General features: G+C 41.9%; 1 protein-coding gene across 1 annotated transcript in view; it reads left to right on the top strand.

Annotated features, from left to right (window-relative positions):
• LOC124721644 (spermidine synthase) overlaps positions 1–14,660 on the top strand; it is a 53,303-nt gene extending 38,643 nt beyond the window's left edge. The window contains exons 5-6 of the mRNA XM_047246707.1: positions 14,215–14,370; positions 14,474–14,660. Coding sequence (XP_047102663.1) covers positions 14,215–14,370 — 156 coding nt within the window. The 3' untranslated portion in view covers positions 14,474–14,660. The remainder of the gene's footprint in view (positions 1–14,214; positions 14,371–14,473) is intronic.
• Positions 14,661–15,016: the final 356 nt, after the last annotated feature.

The following is a 15,016-nucleotide window of genomic DNA, read 5'->3' as shown; positions in this document are numbered from 1 at the left end:
ATGCCAACATTACAATAAGCCACAAGTCAAGTACAGATTTAGAAATGGCTGCTAATCAAATTCTCACTGCTGTTACTAAATCATTTAAAGCTAATTCACGGTCATTAAACTTTGAGAAGACCAACTGCATGCAGTTCAGAACCTGCAACAGATTTCCTTTCAGTATGTGTATAGCATACAAAGGCATGCAGATTGAAGAGGTTGACAATGTTAAATTTCTGAGATTACAACTTGATAACAAATTCAGTTGGGAAGTGCATACCACAGAAGTGCTGAAGCGCTTAAACAAGTCTGTATTTGTAGTAAGAATGATGTCAGATGTAGGAGATATAAATATGAAAAAACTTGCATACTATGGTTACTTTAGTCTATTACATCATGTGGGATCATATTCTGCATAAGTCGTCAAAGCAAGCAAAAGGTTTTAGCATGCAAAAGCATGTAATGAGACTCAATTGTGGTGTAAATTCAAGAACATCATGTAGAAACCTGTTTAATGAATGTGTATTGTAACCACTGCTTCTCAGTGTATTTATTCGTGTATGAAATTTGTTGCAAGTAATAGTTCTCTATTTCCAACCAATAGCTCAATACGTAGTATCAATCCCAGGAATGAGAACAATCTACATGAAGACCTAAAATCACTTACCTTGGTCCAAAAAGGGGCCCAATATTCAAGAACACACATTTTTAATTAATTGCCAGCAACCATTAAAAACTTTGCTTCAAATAAAGCACAGTTTAAACAGAGTTTGAAAGACTTCTCAATTGGCAACTCCTCCTACTCTATAGGTGAATATCTTACCAGGGACTGTTAGACCAGCTTAAGTAAAAATTTGTCAGATTTTAGTGTTGACAGCACTTAGTCACAAAAGTCAAGATTAGGTATTTTGTGTGTGATAAATTTATTAATTTTTGTAGTGAACTTGAAGCACAGTTTACATTGACCGACAACACCTACTGGTAGGCTTAGTTTTAGAAGAAAATCTTGCTCACAAAATTATATTGCATGCGATCAAATGCCGCAAAACGGAAAGAGAATGGAAAGAATTACTCCATACCATCTGCAAATCTTCCGTGAGAGCTCCTGCATACAGGGCCTACAAGACAAAGCATGCATAGCATTGGTAGGTTTGAACAGTTTCCAAGAACGATCCTGGCAAATCATTGAAAACATTTGCTAAGAGAAGAGGTTTTCATTTCACGTATTTTGTTAGAGAACTTTTAAAGAACCCTCTATTTTGTCCAGATTACTTTATATTGTATATTTCAACACTGCCGTGTAACTTTGTATGGAAACACTGTTACATTATTTCAAAACACATTCATATTCCAGTGTAGTCCCCCTGTTGATAAAATTAACATTAATACAGTCACATCAGATACAAGTGTGAGACAATCAGATTCACAAACAAAAGACCAGGGCAGTGAAAGCGAATGACCACATGGCTTGAAATGTTTTTACATTTCACAGCATTTTAGACATGAAGGATATTGCAGTATCTGCCGTGTGACAGTGTCCCATTTACTCATTAGGAGAAGGACAGAACAGCGACGTAATGCTAAGAGTAGGAATCGAATTCGATCCTGGCAGGGAAGAAGGGGTGGAGGCAGGGACGACTCCCTGTTAAGTAGATGCCTGAAGATCCACATGAATTTAGGAACATTGTCAGCATGGATGTGCCTTGTCGATCGCTAATGATGGGATTCACGCAAGTGACAAAGCAATGAGAGAAGCTATTTCACAATGGTGCGACCCCAAATATGCAAAAACAGCTTTCAGAATCCTCACTGATTACGGCCACCGTAAGTGATCCAACTTTCGTGGCTATTTTCTCTACACTATCGTGCTGGGCATACAGATGTAATGCAAAAGATGCAATCGAACACATGCAGTACTTTCACCAATTAAAGTGAGTAGGCCTACATATGATGAAAGTAAAATTATTTGCACATTTGCGTAAAATGTAGAATTATGAATCTGTAGACGTGCCTTTCCGTGGTACATTGTCGATAGGATCATATGGACAAGTTTCCTAGCTTTAGGCCTCAATAAGCACACTTATACCTTCTTAGTTTCATTCCATTTCTACAATAAGAAGCTATATTTAGGTACATGGCTTTTATAAATGGCAATACAAAGAGAATTTTCATTTGTTTTATTACTGTATTTATAAAAAATTACTCACTGAGAATATCTCACCCAATAACAAAAAAAGAGCTCAAGAGCTAATGTATTTCTTATTGTTGATCACACATCAAACATAAAGCCTGGTCGAAATGCTGTGTTCTGTGCATGCATACACACACCTCTTCTAGTGTGCAAGCGTGGAACTGTGGCAGAATAGAATGGTTCCTGTTTCTGTCTACCTACCTCTCTATCTACCTACTACGTATGTCTATCCATAATTTACCTTAATGTCAGTGTGTACTTACTGCAGAGTATGTGTGAGCCCTGATCAACTGAGATTAGAAAAGCTATAAAAAAATTGATTTGGCTGTTACTCATTTCTCATCTGCTCGTTACTGGAGGATGATGATGATGATGATGATGATGATGATGATGATGATGATGATGATCTTTAGATTAAAAGTGGAGGGTTTTGGGTTTTACTGCTCATCAGTAATTAACACATTGAGTACCATGCCTGTAATATTACTGTCTTTCCTGTTGTAAACAGTGCCATGCCTATAATATTACAGTCACAGCACCTTCATGATAATTGCCATGATAGTCCTTACAAAGATGATGTGCCCGTAATATTACAAACATTGCATTCTTTCAAAAAGTGAAGACACTCAGAGTATTAAGTTTTGTGCAGTATGCTTTCATTCCCATTTTTTTGTTATTATGTCTTTGTTTTTTAAATGTCTTTAAGTTTTTCATCTGTATAAATAGTATTGAAATAAAATTAAATGAACTGGTGCTGCTGAAATAGCTAAACCAAGTAAGTTAAAAAGTTTCAATTCAGTTACGTGCTGTGACCTCATTAATGAGATATGTAAAACCCAAAACCAAAAACATTTTAATGTGTTCTGTAGGTAATGCGTTCTGGTATAGGATACCTTCCCATTCATTTCAGTTGCTGGTAGTGTGCCAGGACAGAACAACCAAATGAAAAATTACATGTGTAGAAGGCCTCTGTTCCTTCATTTGTCAGTTCAGTCGCTCTTTGGAAGTTGCACCTGTCAGATGTGAGATCTATCAAATAGGATGTCTGAAAAAGATAATAAAACTTGTTTTTCAAAAGTCACACCAGCTTCTACAAATGAATCATGAAACCTGGTGTTGTGGAATTTGCTGTCCAACCTCTTCATCAGCTAAATGTGATGTGGATCCCAGGTACTGTAAATAGCATCAAGACAGAAGCAGTGTTTATGTAACTGCTAACATAAGTGTGTAATATTGTATGGAGACTGTGCTCAGTGTGGTTTAGTCAGAATGTGATGGGATAATAGAAGTGTCTTCATTTCTTTTTAAGTACCCAATTACAGTTGAAACTTTATTATACCACTGCAGGGTGTGTGTATGCCAATGGGTGTGGTTCGTTAATAATCATATTAAATGTGAAGTGGTTTAAATTATAAAGTGATTCTCTTTTGTATCCATCCCTAGAACTATGAAGTTACTGCAAGAATTTGAATTGTCATCATAAAGGAGACAGTTTGAGTCATCAGAATTCCTCTTTCATTGTCCTCTTACTTTTTGCAGGGAGAGATTTTGGTTTCCTTGATTGGAACTCATTTCAGTACCTCCTATTCCTGCAAATGTCTAGCTGTAACCTAAACTTCAAATCTTGTTTCACAGATTATCTTCATATGCAGTTGTGGTTCACATGACCATTAACATGAAACGAAAATTCTCTCCCATCTTGTTAGTGTCTTTAACTACACCCTCTTGATAACACTGATCTGCACACCTCTCAGTTGATTGCATTGTTTTCATACCTACACAGGAAAGGGTAAATAATCTTCTAATAGTTGTATTCTACACAGTTGATATCCCCAGGAAAAGCAGAAAATATATCGTGAACTTTAGTTGACTTAGTCACTGCACTGAAGTTGCAATTATCGTGTTGTCATAAAAATAGCAACCTCTCTTCCTGTACTGTTGTTACTACAGAATTTAGTAATTACTGATATTTCCTGTATTGTTTTTTATATTGGCTGTCAGTGATAATTAAAATGATGGTGTTCAATTATCAGAATTCATCAGACCATTGTGTATAATAATATTAGAGCATGTCGTCATGTTGCTGATAAGGTGCCGTGTAGGGTAACCAATAACATAATAGCCTATTTACCCACAGATAATGGTGATTCACATCCCCCCTCCCCCTCCGCCTTGCAATATAGGTGACAGAATTACTTACATTCAGTCTAACAAGGGAGTGGTCCAATCAGACATGTCGAAACGTGCCCTAAATGTTTTTCCACAGGAAGAATACACAAAAAGAAATGCAATGTCTCAAGTTTAGCTGCTAAGAAACCTGCAAGTATTGATTAAAGAAATGTTGAAAATTGCCAAATTTATAGCTCTCCACGTTGCTGGAGATGTGGGCACAACACGTCAGGTGATGTTTAGTAAACTCAAGTAGCAGACTCTGCAAGAGAGGCGCTCTGCATCGTGGTGTAGCTTGCTGTCCAGGTTTCGAGAGGGTGCTTTTCTGGATGAGGTATTGAATATATTGCTTCCCCCTACTTATACCTCCCGAGGAGATCACAAATGTAAAATTAGAGAGATTCAGGCACGCACGGAGGCGTTCCGGCACTCATTCTTCCCGCGAACCATACGCAGCTGGAACAGGAAAGGGAGGTAATGACAGTGGCACGTAAAGTGCCCTCCGCCACACGCAGTTGGGTGGCTTGCGGAGTATAGATGTAGATGTAGGTGCATATCCTTGATTGACTGCACATCGATAAATAGATTACATGGCCCAACACAATCATAATTTGTAAAGTGAATTTCAATTACTATTGATCAGTTTTCTGACACAATTGTTCAGTTACTACTCATTCAAATTTGCATCTCATTTAACAACTATAATAATTAGCTGTTGCCTTTGCAGTATTGTTAAGTGTTAACTATGGAATTAAAGTTGAACTTTTTACATAATTGGTAATAGCCTCTTTGTGCAGGTTCCAGAGTTTCACAGTAACGTGGAATCCAGTTAATGTTTCCAATCTTGCTAAAATGAAACTGAAGAACATGGTATGCAATCGAATTTGCCTACTTGTCCTGGAGATGTACATGTGTGTTATGTATTAGATAATTTCTTGTACATTCATTTGAATGATGTAGACTTTTGTTAGAAATTGTGGATACATTAGAAGAAACATGAGATTGTGTTAAAATCCAGAACAAAAACACAGTATCTTCCTACTCCAAAGAAAATATGTGCAGTAATAGCTTTCACTGGGAAAGAAATGGCTGTAAATTTTTTTGATAAAACAGAGGAAGGAGAAAAGCATAAATTTAAGCAGCGTGCAAAACCAGTTTCATTTTGTGTTGTAAAATCTGAACATGAATTGTGTAAATGGAAGAAAGAGCTGTATAAAGTAAGAGATATGCACAAGAGGGAAACTTGCAACAAAAATGTGAAAGAAAAACTATTAGTAAGATTTTGAATTGGTCAAGAGAGTCAATGCACTGTTACCAAGGGACATCCAAGAGATTTTGCTCTCTGAATTGCGAATGAGGTGAATATTACTGACTTCCAGGGTACTTTAACGTAGTTAAACAGGAAAAGGAAGCCGCAAAATTAAGAAGTTTACTGCAGGTAAATGTGTAGAGGTGGTGGCACAAATAAGTGTTACTGTAGAGAAATTAGTAGTGGACATGAAGACGAAGCTTCTTGTTATCTTGTAAAATGCTTTGTAGAAAGGTTTCACACAAGAACTGTGTGCAAACTACACTTTATTGTTCAGAGTGAAAGTTGCTTGTGTAGTAAGAAAATGCCATGACACATTGATATATTATGATATATTATAGTACCAGTGATAAGTATCAATGGATTACTGTTTCTGCAGCATAATATCTATCTTCAGGAACATCAGAGCAAAGTAGGACCAAATATTTTAAAAAGGACTGTTTAGATGCAAAAATCTTGTAATTGATGCAGCAAAATGTGGAAAAATAGAATAGTTTTCAGTATTACATTTGGAATGTCTTCTTACCAGTTGCAGAAAATTAATTCATTGCTGTTGTTGAATTCTGGCCTGGAAAGATGCCTCTGTCTTTTAGGAGGACAATGACAAGATTGTTAATATATTTCAGATTCCACCCGGTACTGATATAGTGTGATTCAGCTTCTCAATAAAGAAATTTTTCGCCTGTGTAAAGCATTTTTCAGTAATTTGAGGCATGATGCCGCGAGATGGTAGGTCAGCAACTGTTCAGTACTAATGAAATTGGATAATTTTTTGTTTCATCCATCTCTGTTGCAGTGATATAAAATTCTGCTGCAGTGATTACCAGTTTTGGGCTGACACACCCATTCTCAAACCACACACATTGCTATAAACTGTAATTATTCATACAATATGGTGCCAAAATGCACAAACACCTTCTGTACAGTAAAGTATACTGTAAGTAACAAGTACCGTCATTGATTTTAGCCTATGTGTCTGCTGCATCTGACTGTTGTTGACTTTGTTGGCTGGCCAGCTATTTTTTGCTTATTTCATTGTTACGTGTGTTATACTTATGCATGCTATATCCTCCTAAAGTTGTTTTTATTGATGGGATTCTTTTAAGTTGATTGGGGATATGCCTGATCGAAATTGAGTGTGTATAGTTACAAATACCACTTTTCCTTTTTTTGTTAAGAGATTTGTGTTGTGTGTTGCGTTTTTTTAATACGTAGGTGATACACTGTCTGATCCAAAGAATCTGGAGACCACTATGTAATTCAGAATTGACCACTAGATGTCATTAGAAGTGGACCTGTCAGTATAAAAGGAAATGGGGAGTATTGTGTTGTCAATAGAAAAGCAGTGACAAACAACTTTGTAATAGGTCGATCAGGAGAGCTCAGGGACTTCGAATGTGGACGAGTCATCGGATTTCACTTGAGTAACAAATCCATTGGGGATATTTCAACCATTTTCTAGCTTCCCTGGGTAATGTGAATGGGAAATGGAAAAGCAAACAACCACAGCTAAAACTAGACCAGGCAGAGCTCACGTCCTGACGAACAGGGACCATCAAGCATTGTGGAGGGTGGTTGTAAAAAAGATCACATGAAATCAGTGAAAGGAATTACATGTGAGTTCTGAAGTGCTACCAGAAGTCCAGCTAGCACAAAGGAAAGTATGTAGGGAGTGAAAAAGAATGGGGTATGATGACTGAGCCGCTCCTCATAAACCACACATTTTAGTGGTCAGTGCTAAGTGACACTTCAGTTGGGAGTAGTTATGCCACTGGACTTTGGATGACAGGAAACAAGTGATTTATCATGAATCATGTTATACCCTGTGCCAATCCAGTGGAAGGGTTTGTGTCTGGCAAATGCCTGGAAAATGTTACCTGCCATCATGGGTTGTGCTAAGTGTGAAGTACAGAGGAGGTGATGGTGTTACAGTGTGGGGCACTTTTTTCCTGGTTACAGTGTGGTCTGCCAATTGTGCTTTAGAAAATGCTAACTGTAGAAGTATACGACAGCATTTTACAGCATGGTGTTCTACTTGCAGTGGAGGAACAGTTTGGAGACGATGATTGACTGTCTGAACGTGATATTTTAGTTCGACTAAAATTTTGTGTACTAAAATAGAAGGATACAGAAGTAGTAAGCTTTGTCCAATGATTCACGAATGCTGGGGGAGTTCCCAATATGCTATCATCAGTTGATAAATACACATCATGGGCACTTATATGTTAGAAGATTATGAAATGAGTTGGAGAGATTGTCAGTGTGTGCCTGTGTTGCTGCAGTCCCGGCCTCCCCCCAGGAGGTCCACAACTCTTGTGGATACGTGCGTAGCGAACACGGGACCCCGAGCTAATGTGGCCCTCCTTCCTTTCTGGGCTGCATACCTTCCTTTTCCACATCCTTACCTATCCCCCATCTTCGCCCCCCCTCCCCTCACCTCCGGTTCCTTCACTTTCTCCCCTTCTGGGAGTATGTTTTGTGCCTACGTCCGGAGACGGACGCTCGACAATGTCGCACATTCTTCGCTTTCTCCGCTTGCACGTCTTCATCCTTCCTTTGTCCTTCTCTTTTCGTTACCTCTTCTCTTTACCCTTTTCTCCGCTGCGATGTTTGAGACCTCTCTTCTTTCCTTTCCCTTTCTTTGTTTTTCCCTTTCTCTTTTTTCCTCCCTGTGCGTGTCTGAGGGCCGACCCATGCATTTTCACGCGTAGCCGGTGACTGGGTAACGCTTAATTCCCCGACTGGGTAGACAGGTAGGACACGTACGTACCCCCTGGTAACGGCCAGGCCCAGGGAGGGGTGATTACCCGAGCTGATACCTTCCGAAAGTGCCAATTGGTCCCTCCGTCCATTTGTCGGGAGGTGTGACCTGAGGTGTGAACAGTCACCTAAGACGGGAGTGCCCTCAGAGAGGGCCCCCACAAGGGAGGAGCGCGCCATCGGAGACGCCGGTAATCATGGGGGATTCTTCCGCAATGGTTTCCTCATCTTCCACTATGTCTGCTCACAAGCGTAAGTTCACTGAGTCTCAGCCACAGACAGTTCTTCCATCGTTGCCACAGTTCCTTGTTGTTTCTCGGTCTGACGAAGGTCACGACTTCTCCACGATCAACCCTTTCATTATTCAGAAAGGTGTCGACGCAATTGCAGGTCCTGTAACGTCTTGTTCCAGATTACGGAATGGCACCTTGTTGTTAGAAACAGTCAGTGCCATCCAGGCACAAAAATTGCTGCGTACTTCACTGCTCCACACCTTCGCTGTCCGGGTGGAAGCGCACCGCACTTTAAATTCCTCACGTGAAGTCGTTTATACACGCTCCCTCGACGGATTGTCCGACGAGGAAATTCAACACTACCTGTCTGACCAGGGCGTACGGCTGTTCATAGTCATGAAAAGGGTTGACACGAACATCGTTCCAACCCGTACTGTCTTCTTGACATTTGACAGAATTCAACTCCCTTCGAACAAAAAAGCGTGCCAAGAGATAATTTCCATTCGCCTCTACGTCCCAAACCCTACACGTTGCTATCGGTGTCAGCGGTTCAATCATACCAGCCAGTCCTGTTCCAACCCGGCCAAATGTGTTACGTGTGGCAAGGATGCCCATGAGGGTGCTTGTCCACCTCCATCCCCTCGTTGCATCAACTGTATGGGTGACCACGCTGCTTCCTCTCAAGATTGCCCCATTTTTAAAGACGAAAAGCTCATTCAAGAAATCAGAGTGAAGGAAAAGGTGTCGACCTTGGCCAGTCAAAAGCCCACTGTGCCTCAGACAGGAAAATACAGCACTGTCCTTGCCTCTCCTCGGCCAACAAAGGAGGCGGCCACGCAGACTTGTGTTCTCACCTTTAGTGACACGGTCGTCAGATTGGCCAGCGCAAAGATCGCCCGTTCAACCTCCCCACTTTCGCCTGCTCACTCTATGGCTCACCCTTCATCAGGTTCTGCTAAATCTCGATCCCAAAAGTCAGACACCCGGACTTCCAAAAAAGAGCATACTCGTGAAGATTTTTTATGTACCCCAACTTCACAACCATCAGTTCCTCCTTCATATAAACATCATGTTTCCAAGAAGGCTAATACGAAACCCAGTTCCTCTCCTTCTCCCCCATGGCGTGTCTCATCTACAGCACCACCTGGCAGTAACCACCCTCGGCCGTCTTCTGTGCCGCCGAGGCGCACTGCTGGTGGCCGATCAACCGGCCGATCCCTGGTGGCAGGAGCTGCTCCTGAACAACCTATGGATCAGAATCTTATGCCTTCGGCTGAGTGCCGTTCTACGCTGTCGGTCGCAAGCTCTGAGCAGTCGTTGAGTTGACGGCAACCTTGGTCACATTCTTCCATTTTCTGTCCACCCTATGTCCATTATCCATTGGAATATCCGCAGCGTTCGAGCCAATCGGGATGAATTGACGATCCTCTACGTTCCTACTCGCTGGTCATCTTCTGTCTTCAGGAAACAAAGCTGTGTCCCCATGACCGCTTTGTTTTCCCCCATTTTCAGTCAGTCCGATTTGATCTCCCCTCTGTTGAAGGCACTCCAGCACATGGAGGGCTCATGATTCTTCTCCATGATACTCTCCATTATCACCCAATCCACTTAAACACTTCCTTCCAAGCTGTTGCTGTCCGTCTTTCCCTTTCTGGATATACCTTTTCTCTTTGTACTGTATACATTCCATCGTCCACACCAATGGTACGATCTGATCTCCTTCATCTTCTTGGTCAGCTTCCACCCCCCTATTTGCTGGTTGGGGACTTCAATGCCCACCACCCGCTTTGGGGATCTCCAAGTCCTTGTCCGCGTGGCTCACTATTGCTAGACTTCTTCCACCAAGTGGATCTTGTTTGCCTCAACACTGGGGACCCTACGTTTTTGTCTGCCTCCACGACAAATTTCTCTCATTTGGACTTTTCGGTTGGTACTGTTCTGCTAGCTCGACACTTTTTTCGTCTCTAGTGACATTCGATGACCGTCACTTTCCTAGCGTCGACAATGAGGTCACTCATATTACAGATGTTATTCATACAGCTGCGGAACCTTCAATGCCTCGCACATCCGAATTGCCCCGGCACCCCCCAGTTCCTTGGTGGAACGAGGCATGCCATGACTCAATACGTGAGCGGCGACGTGCTCTTCGCGTTTTCAGACACCATCCTACTTTGGCTAACTGTATCCGCTATAAGCAGTTCCGTGCACGATGCCGTTGCGTCATCCGCGATAGCAAGAAGGCAAGCTGGGACTTCTTTACTAGCTCATTTAACACCTTCACTCCCTCCTCGGAAGTTTGGAGTCGGATTTGACGGTTATCAGGCGCTCCTAGTTTCTCCCCGGTCTCTGGGCTCACTGTCACGCATGATACATTAGTGGACCCCGTTGCAATTTCTAACTCATTGGGTCAATACTTTGCTGAGATTTTGAGCTCTTCAAATTACCCACCAGCATTTCTCCCGAAGAAACGTGCAGCGGAAGTGCGACCTCTTGCTTTCTCCTCTCAAAATCGCGAAAGCTACAATACTGTTTTCTCCATGTGGGAACTCAAACATGCACTCTCTTCTTCTTGCTCCTCCGCCCCAAGACCGGATGGTATCCACATCCAAATGTTGCTGCATTTATCATACCATAGTCTGCGTTACCTCCTTCGCCTTTATAATAGAATTTGGACCGACAGAACTTTTCCCAGACGATGGCGCGAAGCTATCGTCGTTCCTCTTCTGAAACCTGGAAAGGACAAACATCTCCCCTCTAGCTATCGCCCCATTTCTCTCATGAGTATTGTATGTAAGGTTTTGGAGCGTATGGTGAATTGCCGTTTAGCTTGGTGGCTGGAGTCCCGCAGTCTTTTAACACCTGCCCAATGCGGTTTCCGAAAGCATCGTTCTGCAGTTGACCATCTTGTTGCTCTCTCCACTTATATCATGAACAATTTTCTCCAGAAACGCCAAACAGTAGCAATATTTTTTGATCTGGAGAGAGCATACGGTACCTGTCGGAGGACAGGCATCCTCTGCACACTGTTCTCCTGGGGCTTTCGCGGTCAGTTGCCCCTTTTTTTTTTTCGCGAATTTATGGCAGAGTGCACATTTAGGGTGCGGGTGAACACTACTCTCTCCCGTACTTTCTCCCAAGAAAACGGGGTACCCCAGGGCTCCATGCTAAGTGTTGTACTGTTTGCCATTGCCATAAATCCAATTATGGATTGTCTCCTTCCTGATGTCTCGGGCTCCCTCTTTGTGGACGATTTTGCGATCTACTACAGCTCTCAACCGGCCAGCATTCTTGAACGACGTCTTCAAGGCTGTCTCGATAGCCTCCACTCTTGGAGCATCGAAACAGGCTTCAGCTTTTCTCCCAGTAAGATGGTTTGTGTTAATTTTTGGCGTCGTACGGAGTTTCTTCCACATTCCTTACGTCTAGGACCTGTCAACCTTCCATTTTCGGACGTCGCTAAATTCTTGGCTCGCTGTCTGCGATCCCTGAACACCCTCCGTATCCTGTATGGTACCTCCAGGGAAGCGGACCGAGTGGTCCTACTCCGCCTCTATCGCACCTTAGTGTGCTCGAAATTGGACTATGGAAGCATAGTTTACTCCTCTGCTCGGCCATCTATTCTTTGGCGTCTCGACTCTATCCACCACTGTGGATTACGTTTAGTGTCTGGAGCTTTTTACACCAACCCTGTGGAAAGCCTTTATGCTGAGACTGCTGAACCTCCGCTGTCCAATCCGCGAGCTGTCCTTCTAAGTCGTTATGCTAGCCATTTGTCTTCCATGCCTGCTAATCCGGCCCATGACATTTTTTTCGACGCCTCCTTGGATTTAGAGTATGCAGGCCGCCCTTCCTCCCTACTACCACCGGGAGTCCGCTTCCATCAACTGCTCCATTCTCTTTCCTTCCGCTTTCCTAAAACTTTCTTGACAACTTGGGGTACAGCACTGCCTTGGCTCTGACTCCGGACCTGCCTGCTCCGTGATGTTTGTCAGTTTCCCAAGGATGGTACCCCTCCACTTGTTTATCGTCGGGCGTTTTCTGCTCTATGTGCACAAATAAAGGAAGTCACATTAATTTACACTGATGGCTCAAAAACATCGTTTGGTGTAGGGAGTGCCTATATTGTTGGCGACACCCCAAATCGATTTCGGCTTCCCGACCAGTGATCGGTTTATACTGCGGAGCTTTATGCTGTTCTCCAGGCTGTCCAATACATCTGTCGCCATCAGCGGATACAGTATGTTATGTGTTCAGATTCTCTCAGCTCTCTCCTCAGTCTCCAAGCTCTCTACCCTGTCCACCCTCTGGTCCACTGGATTCAGGATTGCCTATGCTTGCTCCACTTGGGGGGCGTCTCGGTGGCATTCCTCTGGATCCCAGGACACGTTGGTATCTGTGGAAATGAGGCAGCCGATATATAGCGGCCAAGGCTGCATCTCTCTTCTTCGGCCAGCTATTCGCACGATTCCCTTTGCCGATCTATGGAGTGTTTTTTCGTTGTGTTGTTCTTTTATGGCACGCACATTGGTCGACACTTCCCCATAATAAATTGCGGGACGTGAAAGCTCTTCCCTGTGCTTGGACCTCTTCCTCCCGAACGCGTCGTCGGGAGGAGGTAATTTTAACTAGACTCCAGATAGGGCACTGTCATTTTAGCCATCGACATCTTTTAAGCGGCGATCCTCCCCCCACTCTGTCCCCATTGCTCTCAGCTGTGGACGGTAAGACACCTTTTACTTGAGTGCCCCTATTTTACTCCGTCTACAGCTGTCGCCTGAAATATCGTCCATTTTAGCAGATGACACGAGCTCAGCCGATCACGTTCTTGAGTTTATTAGTGCCAGTGAGATGACGTCAGCCATTTGAAGCTCTTTTTGGGGACAACCAACCCCTTTCTGTAGTCGTTTTTTAAGCTTTCCTTCTGCTTTTAGTTTCTCCAATTTTTTGAGTTTTTTTCCCATTGCTGCTGGTTTCCATTTTCGTTTTTTTTTACCTCTTTCTAAGTCACAGACCGGGCGCTAATGACCATAGCAGTTTTGCACCCTAAAACAAAACAAAAAAAGTCCCGGCCTGTGTCAGCTGGACAGTTATTAGCAAAGAATTGTTTTATGGTTAGTGAACACTGTATTTTTCACTGTAAGTCTGTCTGTAATATTGTCTGTCTGGAATATTGCAATCATTTACTAAGTAAAGTGTCTGCAATACAGGTTGGGGAGTAGACACTTAATATCAGTTCTCTTTTTTTTTTTTTTTTTTTTTTGCTCTGGCCCAATAATGTATTTGATTAATACAATGAGAAAGGGTAAAGTATGAGATGTTGGAGTGACTGGTGGTCATGGGAGACAGCTTCAATTGTGGTCTGGTTTGGGAGTCCTCTTCATGGCGGTGAAACCCCAGACAAGTGTTAATTTCAAACATTTTAAGATACTGTCATAAACTTGCTGCTCGAATTAAAAAATGAATAAATAAACAGGTAGTCCTGTCTCATGTTCCCTTATAAACACTGAAAGAATCATGAAGCTGTTGTCATGCAGTTTCTCTAATTTTGTTGTAATTTCTAATTTTAATAGGTTGTAAACTTCAAGGAGCCATTACGAATATTTTCCAACCAAGAATTGGATGATCTTGGTCTAAGGTACTACTCACCTGAAGCACATCGTACAGCTTTTGTGTTACCTCGCTTTGCTCAAAAGGTGTTGGAGCCGATATGTACAAAAAAAGAATAGGTAAGGTTGTGTTACATAACTGTACCTGTTTAAAGCTGTAAAATTTCACCATGGATAATGGTTCTTTTTGTATTTTAATTTTTTTTTTCTCTTATTGTTACAGGAATAAATGTTGTTTAAGAAAGGGCTAGACATTCCTCTATAAACATCTGCATTGCTAATACTCAGTGTTGTAAGGTTCATCCAGTCCTACACTCACTGGAAAATATTTTTTTAATCATGTGAAATGTGGTGTCAGATCTGTGTCGTGTTTGTGTACTTACTAGAAATAAAATTTTTATTTAAACTTTTCTGGAAACATTAATGACACACAAATCTTTCCTAAACTACAAATGCCATTGAAGCACCCCATACTTCCACTTTTTTAGTGGTGTAATTTTCTTATAATACAACAATTAGTGTTTTCACCTCAGTTTTATTACCGGTTCATTAGAAACAAATTGTCTTTTATAGGTTTTTAGGACTATATATAATACTATAGTAATCTGTTTCTTCGGATTTGTTGAATCCACATAGTTTTTTCCTTCTCCAGAAAAGTTGTGACTATTGCCTTAATGCTCGATTACATTCAATCATCATTGGCTGCCAAGCATTAATGGAGAACTCTAGTATTATCTATCATTGTTTGTTTTGAAAACTTCCCAGT

The sequence above is a fragment of the Schistocerca piceifrons genome, chromosome X (genome assembly GCF_021461385.2).
Source record: "Schistocerca piceifrons isolate TAMUIC-IGC-003096 chromosome X, iqSchPice1.1, whole genome shotgun sequence".
Classification (NCBI taxonomy): Eukaryota; Metazoa; Arthropoda; class Insecta; order Orthoptera; family Acrididae; genus Schistocerca; species Schistocerca piceifrons.
Note: the sequence above shows the minus strand (reverse complement) of the source record. Positions and strands in the feature narration are given on the sequence as shown.